We start from the raw sequence: 23,792 nt of genomic DNA, 5'->3' as shown, positions 1-23,792 counted from the left end.
AAAGGTAAGCAATCTATCTCCTTACCCTACCTGATACTGCAAATAAATAAATTAACATACAGGTTTATAGTTTGTCCCTTATGATTGCTTTCTTTTTTTTCTGTCATCCAGGCTATAGTGCAATGGTGCAATCTCAGCTCACTGCAACCTCTGCCTCCTGGGTTCAAGCGATTTTCCTGCCTCAGCCTCCCGAGTAGCTGGGATTACAGGCACGCACGACCATGCCCAGCTAATTTTTTGTATCCTTAGTAGAGTTGACCAGGCTGGTCTCGAACTCTTGACATTATGATCCGCCTGCCTTGGCCTTCCACAGTGCTGGGGTTACAGGCATAAGCCACGGTGCCCGGCCCATATGATTGTTTTTAAAAATGTAGAAGAAGTCATAGGAGGCTAACTATCTCTGGGTATACCACATTATTTCTCTGTGCAAATTCAGATTTCACTACTGATCAATCCTGACTTCGACTGCTCCTCCCTAGTTCTGCACCCCAGGCTTAAAGAATTCTTATACTGGCCGGGCGCGGTGGCTCAAGCCTGTAATCCCAGCACTTTGGGAGGCTAAGGCGGGTGGGTCACGAGGTCAAGAGATCGAGACCATCCTGGTCAACATGGTGAAACCCCGTCTCTACTAAAAATACAAAACATTAACTGGGCATGGTGGCGCATGCCTATAATCCCAGCTACTCAGGAGGCTGAGGCAGGGAATTGCCTGAACCCAGGAGGCGGAGGTTGCAGTGAACCGAGATCGCGCTATTGCAGTCCAGCCTGGGTAACAAGCGCGAAACTCCGTCTCAAAAAAAAAAAAAAAGAATTCTTATACTAGAGTCTATATTTGTACAGTGTCTAAAATATGCCAGGAACTGTGTTAGGTGCTTTAGATATACCACATTTAAACTATCCAGCCATTTTGTGAGATGGCTACTATTGTTTTGCCTACTTTATAGATAACGAAAATAAAGCTACCTGCCCAAGGCTGTATGGCTACTAGATGACAATGTCAAGATACAAGCCTACATATTTTGACTGCTGCTATCACTTCCCTATTTGTCTTGTGAAAAACACACTCTACCAATGTTTCTCAGTAAATCCAATTCAGTAATGAGCTGCTACTCACAAGCCTCAGAACTTCAAAGTCCTCTCCCATCTTTTCTTAAGATCCCCCTCTGGGCAAACAAGAGAAATAAAAATTTGCCTAAGCAACAGTCTACTTTAAGAACCAGAATCCAGGAAGAACCAGAAGGTTGGCAGTGCCAGCGAGTTGGATCATGTATATGAGATGTGTAAGCGTCAGATTAATATGCACAAAACAAAGCAGGGGTAGACCACCTTGGATTTAAACCCTGGGCCCATGACTTACTGGCCGCCTTACTATGGGCCAATAGTACCATCTCTCAGAGCTTGAGCTCTGGAGGTGCAGGATGCAGTGAACTGAGATCACACCACTATAGAGAGCGAAACTCCGTCTCAAAAAAAAAAAAAAAAAAAAAAAAAGTTCGTTTGTAGAAATGCAAAGAGACTACTAGGAGCCAGGACAGAATCACAAATTCCTGGAGTCAGTATTTTGGCCATTGAGAAGTACCTTAGATATAAGTACATCTTAAATTTCAACAAGAGGCTGGGTGTGGTGTCTTACACCTATAATCCCAGCACTTTGGGAGGCTGAGGTGGGCAGATTGCTTGAGGTCAGGGGTTGGAGACCAGCCTGGGCAACATGGCAAAACCCTGTCTCTACTAAAAATACAAAAATTAGTTAGGTGTGGTGGCGCACATCTGTAATCCCAGCTACTGAGGTGATTGAGGCAGGAGAATTACTTGGCCCCGGGAAGAGGGGGCTGCAGTGAGCCAAGATCACACCACTACACTCCAGCCTGGGTGACAGAGCGAGACTTTCTCCCCTGCCAAAAAAAAATTTTTTTTCAACTAAAGAATCTGATAAAAGATTCTCACAGTGGGGAGATATAATCTGGGTTGGGGGGGGCGGGATCTTAGCCATCTGAAGTAACTATTGACCCAAACAATGATCCAGGATGCAATCATCCTATGCATAAATCTGAATCACAACACTATACTTGGTTTCATCTTGGTTCACATTTTTATAAATATATAGATAGCTTAAGTATGATATTTCAAAATAAACCAGACAGAGAAAAATATTGAAATCACAATTTTAAAATTCAAAAAGGCCTCCAAGCAAAATTTAAAAACTTACAAAGCATGAGTGGAATGTTCCAGCTTTGACGTTCTGGTCTTAACTCAGGTAATAAAAGCTAGAATAGAAATTCTAGTAACAAAAGATCAAGGGATGAGGATATACCTTTCATTAATTCATTCAGTAAGTACTGAGTGGCTACATGGCTAAGCATTCTTCTAGAATATAGGGGTATACCAGTAAACAACCTATGTTCCTGTCCTTAGAGTTTATATTCTAGTGGAAGGAAATACTGAATAATCAAATGTGATGCCCAGTAGAAGTAGTAATGTGTACTACAAAGAAAATACAAATAGCTAGAAAGAGTGAGAGGGGTCATTTTAAATGGGTTAGTATATATTTATAATAATAATAGCAGATATTTAGGGAAGAGTAGGGGGACAGGGTAGTATTTTAGATGAGACAGTGAGGAAGGCCTCTCTGATATGGTAATATTGAACAGAATATTTAGAGCAGACAGCAGGTAAGGGAGTAAGCCATCCAAATTATCTTGTGGAAGGTCATTCTGGTCAGAGGGAATGCAGGTACAAAGCTCTAAGAGACATGCTTGGCTTGTTCAAACAACAGCAAAGACAAGGTGGTTGGAGAGCAGTAGGTACTAAGTCATAGATTAAAGTCAGAGAAGGTTAGAAAAATAGCCAGGGGCCATAGCACATAGAATAAGAATTCTGAATTTATTCTGAGGAAGATGGAAAGCTATTAGATGATTTTGTGCAGAGGAATGGCATGGCACAACAAGTTTTAGAGAGATTACTCTTGCTATTTTCTAGATGAAATGTAGAGGCCAACAGTAAAGCCAAGTATGCCAGTCCGGAGGCTTCTGTATTCATCTTTGTACCCCAATGCCTAACATAGCATTTGGCATATAAACCCTTAGGTAAATACCAACAAGGATAATATTCCTCATCCTATGTCTTTAATATAATATTACTGGTCGTACACCAAGCTCAGGTTTGAATCCCAGATTAACCACTTTGGCTTTGTAACCTTGAAACAAAGCACCTAATCTGAGCTGGACTTTCCTCATGAATAAAATGGAGCTACCTCAGAGCTGTTGTCCTGACTAAACGCAGGAAAGTACGTAAAGCATTTAGCACAGTGCCAAACACATAGTAAGGACATAAAAAAAAAAAAAAACTCATAAAAACAAAGCCCAAATATCAGCAATATCAAGAGCTTAGTTATGAACATGTTAAATCTGAGAAGTTATTAGCTCTATACGTAGAGATGGTAATTAGGCAATTGGAAATGGGTCTGGAGTTCAGAGGAGGGAATGGGGCTGGAGAGAAAATTTTTGGGACTCAGAGCATAGTTGGTATTTAAAGCCAAAGATGAAGGAAATAAGCCTAGTTAAGTGTAAAAAGAGAAGACCCAATGACAGAGTCATTGAGTATTGCAACATTAGAGAGAAAGTAATCAATGAGGTAGACAAAAAGGCCAAAAGTATGGTACCCAGGTAACCTTGGAAAACTGTGTCAAAGAGGCAAAGTGGCAAAGTTAAATTGGTTAAGATAAAAACTGAAAGTCAGGTCGGGTGCGGTGGCTCAAGCCTGTAATCCCAGCACTTTGGGAGGCTGAGGCGGGCGGATCACAAGGTCAAGAGATCGAGACCATCCTGGTCAACATGGTGAAACCCCGTCTCTACTAAAAATACAAAAAATTAGCTGGGCATGGTGGCGCATGCCTGTAATCCGAGCTACTGAGGAGGCTGAGGCAGGAGTATTGCCTGAACTCAGGGGGCGGAGGTTGCGGTGAGCCGAGATTGTGCCATTGCACTCCAGCCTGGGTAACAAGAGCGAAACTCCGTCTCACACACACACACACACAAAAAAAAAAAAAAAAAAAAAAAACTGAAAGTCATCATTAGATTTAGTGATGTGGTATACTGCCACGGACGAAGATCATGTTAGAATGTCTTGAAAGGGGAAAAAAATGTTCGATAGTAAATTAAGACAATTGGGAAATGGGGTAGTAGCTAAAAGTGGAAACAGGATCTACAGAAGCATTTTTTCTTTTCTTCTTTTGTTTTTTGTTTTTGTTTCTGAGACAGAGTCTCACTCTGTTGCCCAGGCTGGAGTGGAGTGGCGCAATCTTGGCTCACTGCAACCTCAGCCTCCTAAGTTCAAGCAATTCTGTGCCTCAGCCTCCCAAGTAGCTGGAATTACAGGCATGCACCACCACGCCCAGCTGATTTTTGTATTTTTAGTAAAGACAGGGTTTCTCCAGGTTGGCTAGGCTGGTGTCAAACTTCTGACCTCTGGTGACCCCATTACAGGCATGAACCACCAGGTCTGGCCCTAAGAAGGGTACCTTTTTAAAGACAGAAGAAATAATAGCATAAATGCCAATGGGGTGGTTATAACAGAGACATGGAAATCAATGATGTAATAGAGAAAAGGAGAACTGCTATAGCATTATCCTTAAGGGAGACAACATCAATTGAAATACAGAAGTGAAGGGGGCTGGCCTTAGCTGGAAGAATAGATAAATTATAATTTATGTCCTGCAATGCAAGAGAAGATGTACATTCATAGATGCTGGTAGATGAATAGATATTTCAGAGACAGAGCTTATGAAAATTCTCTTCTTTCTCTTCTCAGTGCTTCAATTTTTTTCAGAGAGGTAGGGAATAAGTTTAGCAACAGGGTAAAACAGTGCAGAAAGTATTATAGTACAGCTTTGAAGAATAAGAAAAAACTATGCAATAGTAATCTAAGAGTGGGAGAATGAATGGGCTAAAAAAACAGGCTGGGCGCAGTGGCTCACGCCTACAACTCTAGCACTATGGGAGGCTGAGGTGGGCAGATCACTTGAGCCTGGGAGTTCGAGACCAGCCTGGGCAACATGGCAAGACCCCGTCTCTACAAAAAAAAAAAAAAAAAAAAAAAAAAAATAGCCGGGCATGGTGGCATGTTCCTGCGGTCCCAGCTACTCCAGTGGCTGAGGTGGGAAGACCACCTGAGCACAGGATTTTTGAGGCCACAGTGAGCAGTGTTTGTGCCACTATACTCTACCCTGGGGTAAAATTAGTTGGCAGCTTTTTCTCCATTAAGTTTGGCCCCATGAGTCCAGCTAAATACATGGAGAACAGATGAAGATTTAGGGATAATCAGGATACTGACAGTCAAACAACTACAATTAAGAGAGAGCCAGGTGCAGTGGCTCACGCCTCTAATCCCAGCATTTTGGGAGGCCAAGGCAGGCGGATCATCTGAGGCCAGGAGTTCAAGACCAGCCTGACCAACATGGAGAAATCCCATCTCTACTAATAGCTGGGCATGGTGGCACATGCATGTAATTTCAGCTACTTGGGGAGCTAAGGCAGGAGAATCGTTTGAACTCAGGAGGCAAGGATTGCGGTGAGCCAAGATCACGCCATTGCACTCCAGTCTGGGCCACAAGAGCAAAATCCCATCTCAAAAAAAAAAAAGAGAGGGAAACCAGCAGAGAAACTGAGTACACACAAGGGAGTGGTGATGATCTGAGTTAAGAAGGGAAGTGAGTGCATAAGGGCGATAAGGAAGAATGAAAAGATGACTAGATCAACAGATCTTGATTGATCCTGCTGGAGTCTGTAAATTAAAGGGAGTCAAGTGGAAAGATAGTTTTATTTGGAGAGTAAGATATTACAAGTAAAAGTTTCAGAATTACTACAGCATAGAACCAGATCCTTGGGACTCTTAACATCTAATAAAAAATTTCAGTGCAGAGTAAGAATCCATATGTCAGAATTGAACGGAAGATAAGAGGATTAAAGGTAGATGATAAAATAATGTGTAGAAATCTCTAATTTTTTTCTGTATAATATATCAAAAACTATTAGAGAAGTCTAGGCTGGGTGCAATGGCTCATGCCTGTAATCCCAGCACTTTGAGAGGCTGAGGCAGGCGGATCGCCTTAGGTCGGGAGTTTGAGACCAGCCTAACCAATATGAAAAAACCCGGTCTCTACTAAAAAATACCAAAATTAGCCAGGTGTGGTGGTGCATTCCTGTAATCCCAGCTACTTGGGAGGCTGAGGCAGGAGAATTGGTTGAACCCAGGAGGCAGAAGTTGCGGTGAGCCAAGATTACACCATTGTATTCCAGCCTGGGCAACAAGAGTGAAACTGTCTCAAAAAAACAAAAAACGAAAAACAAAACCCTATTAGAGAAGTCTAACTCCAAATCTAAGAAAAATAATTCAGGTTGTTTGTTTTTTGTTTTTTGTTTTTTGAGACAGTCTCACTCTTGTCACCCAGGATGGAGTGCAGTGGTGCCATCTGCTCACTGCAATCTCCATCTCCCAGGTTCAAGCGATTCTCATGCCTCAGCATCCTGAGTAACTGAGATTACAGGTACCCACCACTGCACCCGGCTAATTTTTGTACTTTCAGTAGACATGGGGTTTTGCTATGTTGGCCAGGCTCGTTTTGAACTCCTGGCCTCAGCTAATGTACCTGCTTCAGCTTCCCAAAGTGCTGGGATTACAGGCATGAGCCACCGCACCCGTCCAATAAAATAGTTTTTTAAAAAAAGACTCGACCAGCTGGACGCAGTGGCTCATGCTTGTCATTCCAGCACTTTCGGAAGCTGAAGCAAGTGGATCAACTGAGGCCAGGAGCTCGAGACCAGCCTGGCCAACATGGTGAAACCCTGCCTCTACGGAAAAAAAAAAAAAAAAAAAAAAAAAAATATATATATATATATATATATATATATATATATATATACATACACACACACACACACACACACACACATATATATATATAAAAATTAGCCAGGCATAATGGCATGCGCTTGTAGTCCCAGCTACTTGATACTTGAGAGGCTGAGGCATGAGATTCACTTGAACCCCGGATGCAGAGTCTGCAGTGAGCCAAGATGGCACCACTGCACTCCCCCCTGAGTGATAGGGCAAGACCTTGTCTCAAAAAAAAAAAAAAAAAGACAACCCTTATTTTCCATGGTATCCAGATCCAGTTTGGCCACTTAATTGTTCAGATGTAGTCTTGGACTCCAGAGTCCTACACTTTTCTGCTTACAAAATTAAATGTATAAAGTAACTTAAGCTAAAATTAAGTGCCATTTTCTTTAGTTTATCCCTTGATGCCATGATTAACAACTTCTACATCTTCCAAAAATGGAGGCGTCATTACTTTTTTTTTTTCTTTTTTTTTCCCTTCCACCTTGGAGGCGTCATTAGTTTAAAAAGAAAAAACAACCTTCACATTTGATTTCACAGCAAATCATCACCCAAACAAGTACACATCCCTCTGCATATTAGTTATCTACTTTTCAAATTCCACTCTAAAATATTACATTCTATCTGTTGAGCAGTTAAATATACAATTAAAATCATACTTTTTGGTAGCCCAGAAAAAAATGAATCTTGGTATGAAGTGAAAATAAACCATGCAATATATATAAAAATCTATTAAATTCATATCAAGTTTGAATGATGACAGTTATTTACTTACCTCCTTAATAGCATCTTCATTAGGAAGCATAGAACATAAACATGTGATGTAGGCTTGCTGAAATGATGACACATTTGAAATTTCTTTAGATTCCGCACATAGTTTTGATAAAGCGGTAGCCTGGGGGATGCAGTTAGATTTCAACAAATGTTTTATTCGCATTTGCAGAAAGGAAGGTCCTTCTTGTGCAATCAATTTATTGACTAGAAAAAGTAAAAAATAAAATAGTTTGACAACATACCACATAACATGTCAGACTTGCTAAGATGAAAGTTTGAGATATTTTTATTTGTTTTGATTTTTAGTTAATAAAAATTTAGCTTATAAATGGGAAGTTTATTCTGGTTTCAATACTCTCATCTCCTCTAATAGAGATGAAAGGAAAATTAAGAAATAGTGAAATGAACTATAAGCATAAATACAAGAAATGAAGCAAGTAACCTATGTAATATTAACAATGATTAACTGAATGCTTATGAGACATCAAGTGTGAAAGCTGCATATCTTTATATACCTCTCATTTATTCTTCACACCACCACCAAGGCAAGTATTATCCCCAGTCTAAGGTTAGAAAAATTAATATTCACAGAAGTTAGGTAACTTGCCAAGGATTCCAAAGCCAGTGGTGCTCTTTCCTCTAAACCAGGCATTTCTCAAAGTGTGTTCCACCGACCAAAAGACCTGAGAGATAGTCCTAGAAAAAAAAAGGATTCCTTGGTCAAATCCCTGAACAGTCCTGCAATAAAGAAAACTGTTCATTTTTATTTAAAAACCCAATGTTTCCTAAACTGATTTGACCAGAGAACCCTTTTATACATATTAGTAACCTGTAAAACATGTGTTCCTGGTTCAGTACACACTTTGGAAAATGCTACCCTGAAACCATACTGAATATTGGGCCCTTGACACTGACTGACTCTGGATGAGCCCTCAATTTTTGAATAGTAAATATTCAACAAGTATGTGACATATCACTATATAGTATTACTTAAAGAACAGAGGGACCAGGTGTGGTGGCTCATGCCTGTAATCCCAGCACTTTGGGAGGCCGAGGCAGGTGGATCACAAGGTCAGGAGATTGAAACCATCCTGGCCAACATGGGGAAACCCCATCTTTACTAAAAATACAAAAAGCTAGCTGGGCGTGGTGGTGCATGCCTGTAGTCCCAGCTACTCGGGAGGCTGAGGCAAGAGAATCACTTGAACCCGGGTGGTAGAGGTTGCAGTGACCTGAGATTGCATCGCTGCACTCTAGCCTGGCGACAGAGCAAGATTCCTTCTCCAAAAAAAAAAAAAAAAAGAATAGAGGAGAGACTATTGCATGTCAAGCCAAGTGGTGAATAAACAAACTGCTGCCGGGCGCAGTGGCTCAAGCCTGTAATCCCAGCACTTTGGGAGGCTGAGGCGGGTGGATCACAAGGTCGAGAGATCGAGACCATCCTGGTCAACATGGTGAAACCCCGTCTCTACTAAAAATACAAAAAACTAGCTGGGCGTGGTGGCGCGTGCCTGTAATCCCGGCTACTCAGGAGGCTGAGGCAGGAGAATTGCCTGAACCCAGGAGGCGGAGGTTGCGGTGAGCTGAGATCGTTCCATTGCACTCCAGCCTGGGTAAGAAGAGCGAAACTCTGTCTCAAAAAAAAAAAAAAAAAAAAAAAACTGCTTTAGGTGGTTAATCTAAAACAGTGTCTCTTAAACTTGAAAGTACTTTCTGGACCACCTGGGGACCTTATTAAAATGCAGATTTATTAGGTCTGGGATCTGAAATTTTGCTTTTCTAACAAGTTCCCAGGTGATACTCGTGTGTGTGTGTGTGTGTGTGTGTGTGTGTGTGTGTAGTAGCAACAGTTTATACCAAGGATAAACCACTGGCCCAATTTTAACTACGTATCAGAATAAATTGTAAAATTATCCTTTTAAAAAACATATAAAGAAAAAAGAAAAAAATATATATGTATAAAATCACAAATTTCAAAAAGACACTAAAATCTATACAATTAAAGTTTGTCTCCCTCCTACCCTGACCCTGCTCTGGTTTCCCAGCCTGAGAAACAACAAGCTTCCAATTTCTTGTTTATTCTTCCAGAAATACTCTATGAGTATGGAAGACATTTTCTTTTGCCACTTAATATATGGTAGAGGTCATTTTATCATCTGTACATTTAGAGCTACCTTCTTATTTTTAACAACTGAATAGTATTCTGTGGTATGGATGTACTATAATTAATTTAGCCAATCCCCTCTGATAGACTTGCAGGTTGTTTCCAATCTCTGTCAATCACCAATAATGCTGCAACTTACAACTCTACACATAGGTCATTTGAAACATGAATAAACCTACAGAAATAATTCCTAGAAGCACAACTGCCAAATTAAAGGCTCTGTTCATTTGTAATACTGACTCACACTGCAAAATTGCTCTCCAAAAATTGTACCAATTTATATTCCCATCAGCAATATGTAAGTGCCCATTTCCCAAGGCACTTCAAAAAGTTCTGGATTCTACACCTCCAACTCTGGAGATTATGATTTAGCAAGTGGAGTCTGCACCTTGGGATGTATGGGTTTTGGTTTTAAGTTCCATAGATACTCTAATATGTAGCCAAGGTCAAAAAGCGTAGAGGGAAAACAGATCACAATCACTGGGACTTTTCCATTTTAGTCCCGCAGTTACTAAATTCCAGAAAATGAACTCATAATCAGGCCCTTCACTCACATAGCTCTTTATTCCTTACTTCAATTTTCAGCAATGATATTCTCTCAGTTATACAACAATAAAATTTTAGCATTATCCTTCCTTGATACTTCCTTTTCTCAAGGAAATCAACTTAGTTATTATGTCCTAGCAACTCTTCTCTAATTCTCTACAATCTAATTCGTCCCTATTATTTCCTGTCACATTTGTCTCCCCTACTATTCTGCCTAATATCAGACTCTGCTCTATTTATCTGCCATATGAGGTTGTCAGCAATTCTGCAAATCCCACACGAAGCAACATACCTGATTACAGGAGTATTACCTACACAACCTATCACCTTACAAATTCCCACAGCATTTTACTTCTTTTCCCACATTTAATTTTCTCTAAGATCAGTAATAAGGGAAAACAGTGTATAAAAGTTAACATTTCAGGTTTTAGAATCACAGATCTGAGGTTGAATCCTGATTCTGATACATAGCTGTGAGACTACTGGATAAATTAACTGACCTCTCTGAGCCTCAAGTTTCTTCATCTGTAAAAAAGTTAGTTATATCCACCTCACACAGAAGAATGAATTAAAGAAATACTGGAAATGCAAACAAGACTCAGCATAAGGCCAAACATAAATGTTCCATAGTACTACTGTCTCTGATATCTCATTTATTACACTGTCAGCAAGTTGTGAACAAATATCACGTCTTGTTAGTTTTTGTATTCCCTACAGCATTAAGCACAAGGCCTTATATATTACAGATATTTAATTAAACCATGTATTTAGTAACTGAAGGGTTATCACTCTCCAATCAAAAATGTTTTCACATTGTCTCACATGGGCTCAAATTCTGCCACCACAATTTTTTTTTTTTGAGATGGAGTCTTGCTCTGTTGCCAGGCTAGGGTGCAGTGGCACAATCTCGGCTCATTGCAATTTCCGCCTAGCGGGTTCAAGCAATTCTCCTATCTCAACCTCCAGAGTAGCGGGGACTACAGGTGTGTGCCCAGCTAATTTCTGTATTTTCAGTAGAGACAAGCCTTTACCATGTTGGCCAGGATGGTCTCAATCTCCTGACTTTGTGGTCTGTCCACCTTGGCCTCCCAAAGTGCTAGAATTACAGGCAAAAGCCACTGTGTCCCACCCTGCCTCCACAATTTTAACTACATAGTCTTGGGTATGTGCAATCTCTCACCTGTTTCATGGATTAAGTGAGATATGAAAGCACAAATACAGTGCCCAACACATAGCAGACATTCTGAAAATCAGAGCTATTATTTCTGTGAGGCTATTTTATTCAATAATTATGACTACAGTTAAACTGCTGCTAAATCAATGTTAAAACATAGCTCAATCTTGTACTTTAAAAATCATTTGAAGATACCAATCTTTAAATTTCTTTATTGAAAAGAAATCTACCATTTGCTTCAATATTTAAAACAATATGTCTCACTCCCAATCACAATCCTTTCTGTATTTTATTTTTTTCAAACATTTCAATACATTTTAAAAATTCTTATCCCTCTCTTCCATCTAGATGTAACAACTGAACTGTTTTGCCATATTTCTCTGCCTTACTTGTCTTTTTCGGAACCATTTAAAATAAAGGTACATACTTCATGATGTAAAAATACTTAACACCTAAGGTTCAGTTGAATAACACTTCTGCTGGGCATGGTGGCACACGCCTGTAATTCCAGCATGTTGGGAGGCCAAGGCAGGTGGATCACCTGAAGTCAGGAGTTCAAGACCAGCCTGACCAACATGGTGAAACCCCATCTCTGCTAAATACAAAAAATTAGCAGGGTATGGTGGTGCATGCCTATAATCCCAGCTATTTTGGAGGCTGAGGCAGGAGAAATCACTTGAACCCAGGAGGCGGAGGTTACGGTGAACCAAGATCACACCATTGTACTCCAGTCTGGACAACAACAGCAAAACTCCATCTAAAAAAAAAAAGAGGTGGGGCACAGCTCATGCCTGTAATCAAAGGACTTTGGGAGACTGAGACTGGTGGACCACCTGAGGTCAGGAGTTCCAGACCAGCCTGACCAACATGGAAAAACCCTGTCTCTACTAAACATACCAAATTAGCCAGGCATGGTAGTGCAGGCCTGTAATCCCAGTTACTTGGGAGGCCGAGGCAGGAGAATCACTTGAAGCCAGGAGGCGGAGATTGCAGGACTGAGATTGAGCCACTGCAGTCCAACCTGGGCAACAAGAGCGAAATTCCATCTCAACAACAAAAAAGAAAAAAGATAAACAGCTCTTTCATGGTATCTTTACTGATCATGTCAGGTGAAAGTATCAACAATTGGCACTTATTACAGAAAACAATCAGTGAGATGAGCATCACTGCTTTTTGGCATCAAATATGTTAAATATCTGGCCTGCAGAGGCAGTGGAGATATAAAGGAGGCTTTTAAATCTTTTCCCAAAATTAGGTTAAGGGCCAATTGTGAAAGTAGGCAGGCTACATATTGCCTATCACTTATACTGTGGTCCTCAACATAATTCCTTGGATATGTAGGTATCATGTACCTACTAAGTGTCTTACACAGATAGTGGGTGCTTAATTAATATTTACTGAATAGACAGGATACCACAGAATGTCAGGTAAGCAATGCTTCTCCCTATTTCTTGATGTTTTCCTATGTTAAAAATGATTAATTACTGTTAACTCTAGTGGTGGCATGACATAGTTGATTAGTATATCAGGGGAAAATACATTTAGGATGTTTAACTCAACTCCATCCTTTTTTCCTCCTGGGCTTGGGCCTGCCTGTACAAAACATGCAATCTACTCTGCCCAGTCAAGACTTATCTGGATAGGGATCTGCCTAATTCTGGGACATTTCTGAAAGGACCTGGCTCTAACAGCTTTTATAAATAACAAAGGTGATATTTTAGCCCCCATCTACCTATATTTACAAAGGGATGCCATTTATTGAGGACCTCAACAGAAAACGGTAAACACCAATCTTTTTCTGCTTAACAGCTGTTTTCCTTATTCTTTTTTTCTTGTCAGTGCAACTGGTAAGTACTAGAATTACTAAGTGCCTTTATGCCCATCTTCTTACTATACAGAGAGATCCAAACACCATGATATGGTAGGTGAATGGATAAGCTAACTGGGATTTTAAGACATCAACAACCAAATGGCTTGTTCTAAGACCTAAAGATATCTCAAAAAGTGTAATAATTGTTCCAAAATCTGTTTTTATACCAAAATGTACTTAACAGAGTGTAATCCTTTGAACTTTCCACTAACTTGATACAAATGAAGTTACAATTGTTGTCTATATCAAACAAGATTCTTTTGTGTATCTAAAATGCAAATGTCAATTCAAATCCATAATTTTCTGGTCTTTAACTGACAATTTTGCAAATAAAAAATTTCAGTCTGGCTAGGTATGGTGGTTGACGTCTGTAATCCTAGCACTTTGGGAGGCTAAGGCAGGAGACTCTTTTGAGCCTAAGAGTTCAAGACCAGCCTAGGCAACATAGTGAAACCCCTGTATCTACAAAAAATAGAAAAATTGTGCACGGTGGCACATCCCTGTAATCCCAGTTACTTGTGAGGCTGAGGCAGGCAGATCGCTTGACCCTGAAAGGTAGAGGCTGCAGTAAGCCATGACTGTGCCACCCCAGCCTGGGTGGCAGAGTGGAGCCTTGTTTCAAAACAAAACAAAAACAACGAAAATTTCATTCTTTGCATTTCTCTGTAAAACACTAAATTGCAATTATTTGGAAATAATGAAATAAGAAAGAAACTTTTTTCACAGCCCTTAGTTGTTGCAACCAATAAAAACAGTACAAGCAAAGCTCTACCATACACCAAAGACTACAGCAGATTATTCATTTCTATCTCAGGAACTTTGTATGAACATTGTCACTCAATGCAAAATTTAAAAATGTGTGCAAAGGGACTTAAAACTATCTAAAAATGCTTAGCCAGTATGGGCTTGAAAAAAAAAAAACTATCTGAAAATGCAAGAATCCTTACTTAAAACATTAAACGCTAGTAATTTTTACTACTCAAAATAAAAACAGAATGACTAGATATATACACACGTAAAATTCCTAAAATTTTAACCCATAATCAATTCCAACTTTCTCAGAATTAAATGCTCATCCAATACAGGCAATAAAGTCTTAAGACTTACCTTCGTCTGTTTCTACTGGCTGTTGAGACAGAATTTTAAGAAGAACTGGGTTTTTCCACACCCCTTCCTTGGTAACATGAACCAGTATTTGCAGGTTATTATTCCCAAATTCCAATAATGCATCATGTGACTCCTACAACAAGAACAGCATACCCAGAAAAAATTAAGTTAACAATATAAAAATTAGTTTTGCCTTTTCAACGTATCTGAACACCTAGGAATTTAAACGATCTATACCTTGGATATACTAAAAATAAGTAAGCCAAAAAAGACTATCCTCAAAGCCTTGTAAAATTCTGTTGCTATCTTTTTTAAAAAAAAACTAGGATGCGGTTGGGCATAGTGGCTTATGCCTATAATCCCACCACTTTGGGAGGCCGAGGTGGGCGGATCACCTGAGGTTAGGAGTTCAAGACCAGCCTGGCCAACATGGTGAAACTCTGTCTCTACTAAAAACACAAAAAATTAGCCAGGTGTGGTGGTGCCCACCTATAGTTCCAGCTACTTGGGAGGCTGAGGCAGGAGAATCACTTGAGCCTAGGAGACAGAAGTTGCAGTGAGCTGAGATTGTGCCACTGCAATCTCAAGTGATTCTACTGTCTCAACCTCCCGAGTAGCTGGGATTAAATGCACCTGCCACCATGCCTGGCTAACTTTTGTATTTTTAGTAGAGATGAGTTTTCGCCATGTTGGCCAGGCTGTTCTCAAAACTCCTGACCTCGGATGACATGCCTGCCTTGGCCTCCCAAAGTGTTGGTATTACACACGTGAGCCACCGCGCCTGTTGATTTAATTATTTTAAGGCCATCAGTGCCACTTTCTTTTAAAAAATTCTGCAGTATTCACACAAGGTGCCTATTCCTTCTAATAGGAACAACAGGAATACTACTTAGTGACATAAATTGTTATATAATTGTTTAAATTCATCTAAAAATTGCTATTTAAATGACAGGCGGCTCTATATAAAATGTCCTGAAAGTCTAAGTTTTAAGCTGTCATTCTAACTTCTCAGCAAACAAACAAAATGTATTTACTAACAGTTTGTTTATTAAAGTTCTTATAGTCAAGGGTAAGAGAAAAGGAGTCAGAAACTTAATTCAGTATAAATGACTACATATATGTCTCACTGTCCTCCATGACTAAGTGAAGATTATTGACTATGGTGAAGTTATTCCCATGTTCTAAAATTCTAGCTTGTTTCTATTCTTTTAAACTGCTGAAATTCTCCAGGAACATAAGCTTCCTTTTTTTTTTTTTTGAGACGGAGTTTCGTTCTTGTTACCCAGGCTGGAGTGCAATGGCGCAATCTCGGCTCACCGCAACCTCTGCTTCCTGGATTCAGGCAATTCTCCTGCCTCAGCCTCCCGAGTAGCTGGGAGTACAGGCACACGCCACCATGCCCAGCTAATTTTTTGTATTTTTAGTAGAGACGGGGTTTCACCATGTTCACCAGGATGGTCTCGATCTCTTGACTTCGTGATCCACACACCTCGGCCTCCCAAAGTGCTGGGATTACAGGCTTGAGCCACCGCACCCGGCCTTAAGCTTCCATTTATGTCAACATTTCTTTGAAAAATATAAGCCACAAATGCTCACAACTGTAAGAATATAGTTTAGTACACACTCAAGTGAAAACTACAAGATATAGTCTCCCCCATTCCTTAACTTTCATGTTAAAATATAACAGGCCTTGGGCCGGGCGCGGTGGCGCAAGCCTGTAATCCCAGCACTTTGGGAGGCCGAGGAGGGTGGATCACAAGGTCGAGAGATCGAGACCATCCTGGTCAACATGGTGAAACCCCGTCTCTACTAAAAATACAAAAAATTAGCTGGGCGTGGTGGCTCGTGCCTGTAATCCCAGCTACTCAGGAGGCTGAGGCAGGAGAATTGCCTGAACCCAGGAGGCGGAGGTTGTGGTGAGCCGAGATCGCGCCATTGCACTCCAGCCTGGGTAACAAGAGCGAAACTCCGTCTCAAAAAAAATACATATATATATATAACAGGACTTTACTACACATATACAGTAACCCACACTCCCACCCAATATGTTGCATTATATTTTTGCTGAGAAAGGACTTAAAATATGGAATTTTTACAGAAAGCAATATTTCAAATTACTAACTTACTAATAGCAATATTTAACAAATGGCTGCAATTTTGCTTTAACAGCTTGACCTATCCTCAGGCTTCTTTCTCCTTAACTAAGAATGACTCGCATTTACTTTGGAGTGAGGAGAAAGAGTCCATGTGAAAAGTTAAAAATCTGTGGTATCTGGTTATCATATTTATAGTCTCTAAACGACCTGTATCATTACTCTTTAGCAGAAACTACCACCACCCACCATGATACGCAGCAACTGAAATAAAAACCACAGTTTGAGTTTCTTTTTAAAAGTTCTCTATTTTTTCATTTGTTAAAATTCAAAATACAGTTTACTAAGAATAAGAATGGTATGCAATCCTTTGTTACCAATAAACATCTAATATAGCAAAGTTATTTTTAAAAAATAACATTAAGTATAAGAAACTACAAAAAATATGGTGGCATTTCAAGAATAATTTTAAAACTTTGATTTCTTTTTAGGGTGGAAATATCCTAGCCCACTTCTTGAAATCTACAATACAGAAATACTAGCACAAGATGCTCCCCACCGCTTTTCAAGATGTTCACTCTTGTACCATTTACAATAAATAGCAAGACACTGGTCAATGAGTGACAGAACCACAAAGCACAATTCTAGATAATCATCAAAACAGGAGATCTATATATACAATCTTAGATATATGTCCATGATAATTATTAAAAAACAAGTTACAGAAAATAGGCTCTCATTTTTAATTAAAAAATCAATTATAGAGTGCATATTTTTATATCTATAGGAAAAAAAGTCTGAATTACTCAGCTGAAAATAGTAATTGAGAAATATTCTACCTGTGGCCTGCTCTGATAAAAACTGTTTTCTTACCAAAAATATCCTCAAAACCATTTGGTGCCTTGTCCATTTATAAGAAAAAATAATTTTTTCATCTTTTGGATTTCAACAGGGATTATGTCTTAACATTTATTCGTACCCCTATTACATTTATTTACTGAATGCATGTTTAAAACAAAAATACATCCTACACGTGATAAACCTGAAAAAACTTTCACAAGTGGAAAAAGAGGCAACTATTTTATTCAAGCAAGCTATCTAAGAAAAGAATAAAGAAATATGAGATATTTCTCTCTAAAAAGGATAGGGGTTTGGTATCCCTAATCAAAAAACCTGAAATCCGAAATGTTCCCCAAATCCAAAACTTTCTAAGCATCAACATGATACTCAAAAGAAACGTCCATTGGAGCATTTTGGGTTTTCAAATTAGGGATGCTGAACTACCAAGTATAATGTAAATATTCCAAAATCTAAAATACTATCAAGCATTTCAGATACGGGATACTTGAAAAGTATTAATATAACAGTAATAGTCCTAATTAGGATTTGTCCTTCTAGAATGCCATATGCCAACAAAACTACTGGCAGGCTTCTGAACCCAGAGTGACAAAAATCAGTGTGTTGTGCATGAGAGATGATTTTAGCAGCTGCATGGATACGTGAGATAATAGGATTACATTACAGGGATTTAAATAGCCAAGAACATGACAAAGAATCATCTTCTCACCAAAAAGAACATTATATCACTTCATTTTGGGTTACGTATTCCAGAGGAAAGAAACGTCCAGATAATGAAGTATGTCTGTTAATATGGAAGTCTTTATTTGTTCCTACATGAAACAAGTCTAAGCTACTATAGTCTGTGTCCTCAAGGAAGTAGTTAACAAAGTAAGCTCAGGGTTGGAAATCTGTGTGGGACTTTGACCAAGCGAATTAACCTCTCTTCACCTGTCTCCCCATTTGTAAATGGAGATTCAAATAATCCCCATATTTTAAGTTTTGTAATTTTATTAGAAGATATAAAACAAGTAAAATGTAGTATAGAGCAGTGATTGGTACATAATTAGTGATCAATAAATGAATACCTGCATGCATTTATTTTTAGAGATGAGTCCTATTTTAGAGATGAGCTCTGTCGCCCATGCTGGAGTACAGTGGTATGATCATATCTCACTGCAGCCTTGATCTTGGGCTCAAGAGATTCTCTTGCCTCACCCTCCTGAGTAGTTGGGACTATAGGCATGTACCACCATGCCCGGTCCATTATTTATTATGTCTATTTTTTTAAAAGTAGTTTTTCTGGCTAGCCATCGTGGCTCACGCCTGTAATCCCAGCACTTCGGGACACTGAGGTGAGTGCATCATGAGTACTAGAGATCGAGACCATCCTGGCTAACACAGTGAAACTCCACCTCAACTAAAAATACAAATAATTAGCCGGGTATGGTGGCATGCATCTATAGTCCCAGCTACTCGGGAGGCTGAGGCAGGAGAATCACTTGAACCTGGGAGGTGGAGGTTGCAACGAGTAGAGATCGTGCCATTGCACTCTAGCCTGGGTGACAGAGTGAGACTCTGTCTCAAAATAAAACTAAATTAAATTTTTTAAAGTGGTTTTTTTTTTATCCCCAACAATAAAAGGCATATTATTGATTTGGCTGTTGCTAGCACTGCACTTGTTTTTTTCCTGTCCTACTCTCCCTCCCTAATTTGTCACTTTCTGATCTGCCTACCAAGGTAGGTTATAATCAAGCCAATGTGAGTGAGAGCCCAAGTGGTTCTCCTGTAAGTAAAATACACAAATAGAACAAATGATGACTATTTTAGAAATCTGAGAGACTTACAATGCTTGATACAATTCTTTTTTTTTTTTTTTTTTTTTTGAGACTGAGTTTCACTCTATCGCCTAGGCTGGAGTGCAGTGGAGCAATCTCGGCTTGCTGAAACCTCCACCTCCTGGCTTCAAGTCATTCTCCTACCTCAGCCTCCTAAGTAGCTGGGATTACAGGTGCCTACCACCATGCCCGACTAATTTCGTATTTTTAGAAGAGATGGGGTTTCACCATGTTGGCCAGGCTGGCCTCGAACTCCTGACCTCAGGTGATCTGCCCACCTTGGCCTCCCAAAGTGGTGGGATTATAGGCGTAAGCCACCACGCCCGGCCTGGTACAATTCTTAAAGTGTTAGGAGGGAAAAGGTGAACCTTAGACATAATGAAATAGTTAAGCCTTTGCAAAAAGATAGACCATGATTAAAAAAAAAAAAGATGTAATGAAATAGTGTTTTGTATACTGAAGGTTACCACATAAGTATACTACGAATGATGCAAATACTGTTACTTTATAATCATGTATGATTGATAGCTTTATGCTGTCTAAACTTAATTTTTGAAAAATGAACTTTTTTGTTGATTTCTACACTATGTAGAGACAAACAAAACCAAATGAAACAAACAAACCCATTTTTAATACATCCCCTTCATGTGAAGTGCCTTTTATCATTTCATCAACTTAATACCAATATATAATAAACTTGTTTTTGTTCTAAGGTTTGAATTTTAGTTTGCTGGACGTAATTAATTAGGTACCTTGGATACAGAAAATTTTTCTGAGTTAAAATCAACTCACCTGTAGAGACTGAAGGAATGGTACCCAGACTTCACATGGCAGTTCACTTTCAGACACTGAAAGCAGTAATTCAAAACAACTCCTATAATAAAAATTGAGTAAGTATACAAAGGTGGTTACAGTAATAAGTAGAGTATGACGGCAATACTAAAAATCTATTTTGCATTTGTTTAGACTATTTTAAATGTTTTTACTCTTCAAAATCTTATTCAGAGTTGCTATATTGACTGTTCAATTTTAAAAAGGAGGGAAAAAAGACCACAAGACTTTATATTTACATTATTAGAATATAAGAATAAGAATTTACATTGTTAGAATACAAGGTAAGAATTTAATAGGCCCTTTAGAAATCACATTCCAAGCAGTTTTGTTTATTTGGGTGTGAAGAGGCACCCATATGGGAACAATTCTAATTCCAGCAGACAAAAATGGGAGCATATACTATTGTCAATTCAGCTTACAAAATGATAAATATATATATAACTGTTATCTGTAAGTTTCTATCACTTGCAGAGGAAGCAGGAAGACTGGCAAAATCATTTCTTTACCTCTAAAAAACCAAGCAAGAAAGAGTTTCCTTTTTCTATTACCCAGAAGACACAGAAAAGAAATTAACAGGAATTTTTTGAAAAAAGAAATGCATAACTTGAATAATGATCAAAATATCAATGAATCAACACCTTTCTAAAACCCTGCAGAATAATACTTTACCCCTTAGGGATTATAATAGGGAAAACAGAAACTAGGACTTGGTAGAAAGAAAAATAGGATCGTAAAACCAGGAACGCTGGTCTTCCATAAAGGGATGGTTTTAGAGGTTTTTCTGGCCTTTGGAGAACAGGAAGGAAAACAGGTGAGGCTACAAAAAAATAAATAAATAAACCATCCAGACTAGAAGTTATCTCACTAAACAATCTGTGAGTTGAACAAGGTGATGCCCCGCTAAAACGGAATAGCTGTTGTATCTTTTCAATTAGCAGATGAAATTACAATAAAGGTGTAATTTTGTCTGCTACTATGCAGCTAAATATCAAAACAGCTAAATTGTATTCTTTTTTCTTTTTTTTTTTTTTTTTTTTTTTTTGAGACAGTCTCATTTCATCACCCAGGCTGGAGTGCAGTGGCACGATCTTGGCTTACTGCAACCTCTGCCTCCCAGGTTCAAGTGATTCTCATGCCTCAGCCTCTTCCCGAAGTGCTGGGATTAAATATGCCACCGCATCCAGCCTAAATCACGGTCCCTTTCTTAGAAGGGTAATCTTATACTGCATCCTGATGTTTTTTCTAATAAAATTATTCTGAGTTCAAATATTATCAAATTGCAGAATTTCATGCTGTTTTTGCCAAGATGTTCTTCAAAGACCACCAGTTTCCAGGTATGCTGTCATTTAAATCAATCTATACCTAAGGGACAGAAATATATCATTTTCAGTTTCCAAGCCTGAATAGGAAAAGAGACTCTAGAGGCAAGTTAAAGATGATGTTGCTTGGCTGGAGCTTCACTTGGACTGTATCTCCTGGGAACTTGAATATGAAGGAAATTTCATTCAATGGTATGACTCTAATGGTGCTGTGAAGATAAATGTGATGACACTGTAAAGAGACATCAGGCAAACAATATGACCAATGGTACTCAATTTTAAGAGCGATTTAAATTCTTAAACTTACAGTACTAATCTGCCAAGCACTAAGAGGACATCTTCACATTCAGTAGTTAAGTATGGACGTGCACTGGCAAAGCTTTGAATGGCAAGTCGATATACCTCCAGAAGATACACAATATGTTCTGACGCATTCTTGTTGCTTGCATATTGCAATAAGGTCTACAAAATAAAATAAAAAATTATTTACAAATAAAAATAATGAAACAGATTGTCCTCAAATGAATCACATAGCTCTCCCATTTTTTTTTAATGGATGCATATACCTTTTATTTGCCTTTTAAGGCTCTGGTTTGTTCAGAAGATTCTATTTTCATCACTTAATGAATTATTTCTGCTGAGTTAAAGAAAAGGCAGAACTACTCTTGATGTCAGAATAATTCTAAGAGTAGAGGCATAAAATGCCTATAGTTGTTCTCATTATAGGTCTGGAGTTACCATCTCTAAAATTCAGTAATGAGTTTTCAACCATGTGCCAAGCACTGGGTACATAAAAGTAAGACTACGATCTCTGTGTTCTACAAGAGATGAATTAGTTCTGAGTATGACTCTCAGTTCTACAGCTCCATAAAATCCTTTTTTATTGTTGTTTCTGGACACATGGAATTAATTAGGTTTCCAAAGGTTAATTTATGCAAATTTGGAAAAGGCTAGTGTTATATTTCTATTTTTATACTAGCCGTGTATGCTTAACAAAATATACATTTATTTTTTATAAAGTTTATGAAAAAAATTAACATATAGGCCAAATGCCAGTTTACTGGGTTACAATGATGGGGAGAGTCCTCTTACCACCTATTCCTCATACTGTGGCACCTGAGAAGTTATCTGGTGAGTATGGAATCTAAACCAAAAGAAAATGAAACCACAATAAAGCGTGATAAATTATGTGTACTATCACTAGGAATTTGTTCAAATGATGGTGGAAAGCTGGCTTATGTTCTCCCCAGACAATGTTGAAAAATCACTGCCAAATTCATGTTTGGGGACTCTCCTTCTGGGTTCCATGGAGTTTTCTCTCTTGTTCATGTATTTCTTTCTTCTCACAGCTGATTAGGTTTTGCCTACTCTTAATTGGTGTTTCTAGTTAAGACCTTAATTATATATTATAGCCTAACATAAGCAGGATACAGCCATTTTCTCCCTGGAATACTCATACTGTCTGACTGGGCTAGGGAGTTCCTAATAGGCTTTTTGTTGGGGATGCTTCTATAGGCAAGTCTTATTTTCAGAAGGTAGCTTTAACTTGAGTAAGATACATCTTATCTGAATTCATTACCCCAGAATAATCTCTTCAAAGATTGCTAACTTCTTGTCTTTGATTTTTCTGCCTAAAGAACTACAAATAGTTAGAATAGCAGCGCAGGATTCTGCTGGATTTTCTGCACTTTAGTTTTCACATGAACATTTCCTGTATGAGTTCTGATAACTGTTAGCATCATCCTGATCACTTTAAAATTAAAAAAAAAGAAAAATCTCACAAGGAAATACACCATAGACCATTATACCATATACAGTAAAAGTGATCTTAACTAATATATTGCATTATCTGATCTTTGCATACCTGAATCATTATAGTCAGTTGAGCTATTTTTAGTATACCCACCTACTCAATTAAGTATCTTGCTACTTGGTCACAGTCACTTTAGAAAAATTGGCTTCTGTAATTTCAAAAGAGCATGATGTCACCATTTAACTAAATCCCTAATTTTAATAAAATGAAAAAACTGAGTAAGGTTGTAAAACTGACCCCTAAGCAATCCTGCTTCCCAGATCAATTAGTAGAGAGAGATGCAGAATAGATGTCTGTTAAATAAATAAGATTTCACCTAATCTCCCTTAAGAAATTTATTACAAAAAAATTCTGGTTTAGGTCAGTAAGTTACTTACTGTCTACAATGGCTAATCTAAAAACCAGGGAGTTTCAAAAATTTCTATTTAGTGCCAGACTTTATGTTCCTTAAAGTCAGACATTATGTCTTATCAATCTTTATAGGCCTACCACTCCTCTACCCACTTCCACACCCACAGGACATTCTCAA

At 38.6% G+C, this 23,792-nt stretch overlaps 1 protein-coding gene across 2 annotated transcripts in view; it reads right to left on the bottom strand.

Moving 5' to 3' along the window:
- RLF (RLF zinc finger) overlaps positions 1-23,792 on the bottom strand; it is a 79,011-nt gene that overhangs the window by 34,039 nt on the left and 21,180 nt on the right. Inside the window, exons 2-5 of one of the 2 annotated variants that reach the window (XM_003937011.3) lie at positions 21,758-21,912; positions 20,090-20,171; positions 14,530-14,662; positions 7,670-7,872 (exon numbers count right to left, since the gene is read on the bottom strand). In XM_003937011.3, coding sequence (XP_003937060.1) covers positions 7,670-7,872; positions 14,530-14,662; positions 20,090-20,171; positions 21,758-21,912 — 573 coding nt within the window. Of the gene's footprint in view, positions 1-7,669; positions 7,873-8,183; positions 8,317-14,529; positions 14,663-20,089; positions 20,172-21,757; positions 21,913-23,792 lie in introns of those variants that run through there. The other variant, XM_074380596.1, reaches the window with a different exon arrangement.

The sequence above is a fragment of the Saimiri boliviensis genome, chromosome 11, assembly GCF_048565385.1.
Source record: "Saimiri boliviensis isolate mSaiBol1 chromosome 11, mSaiBol1.pri, whole genome shotgun sequence".
Lineage (NCBI taxonomy): Eukaryota > Metazoa > Chordata > Mammalia > Primates > Cebidae > Saimiri > Saimiri boliviensis.
This window is presented reverse-complemented; position numbering and strand designations above follow the sequence as displayed.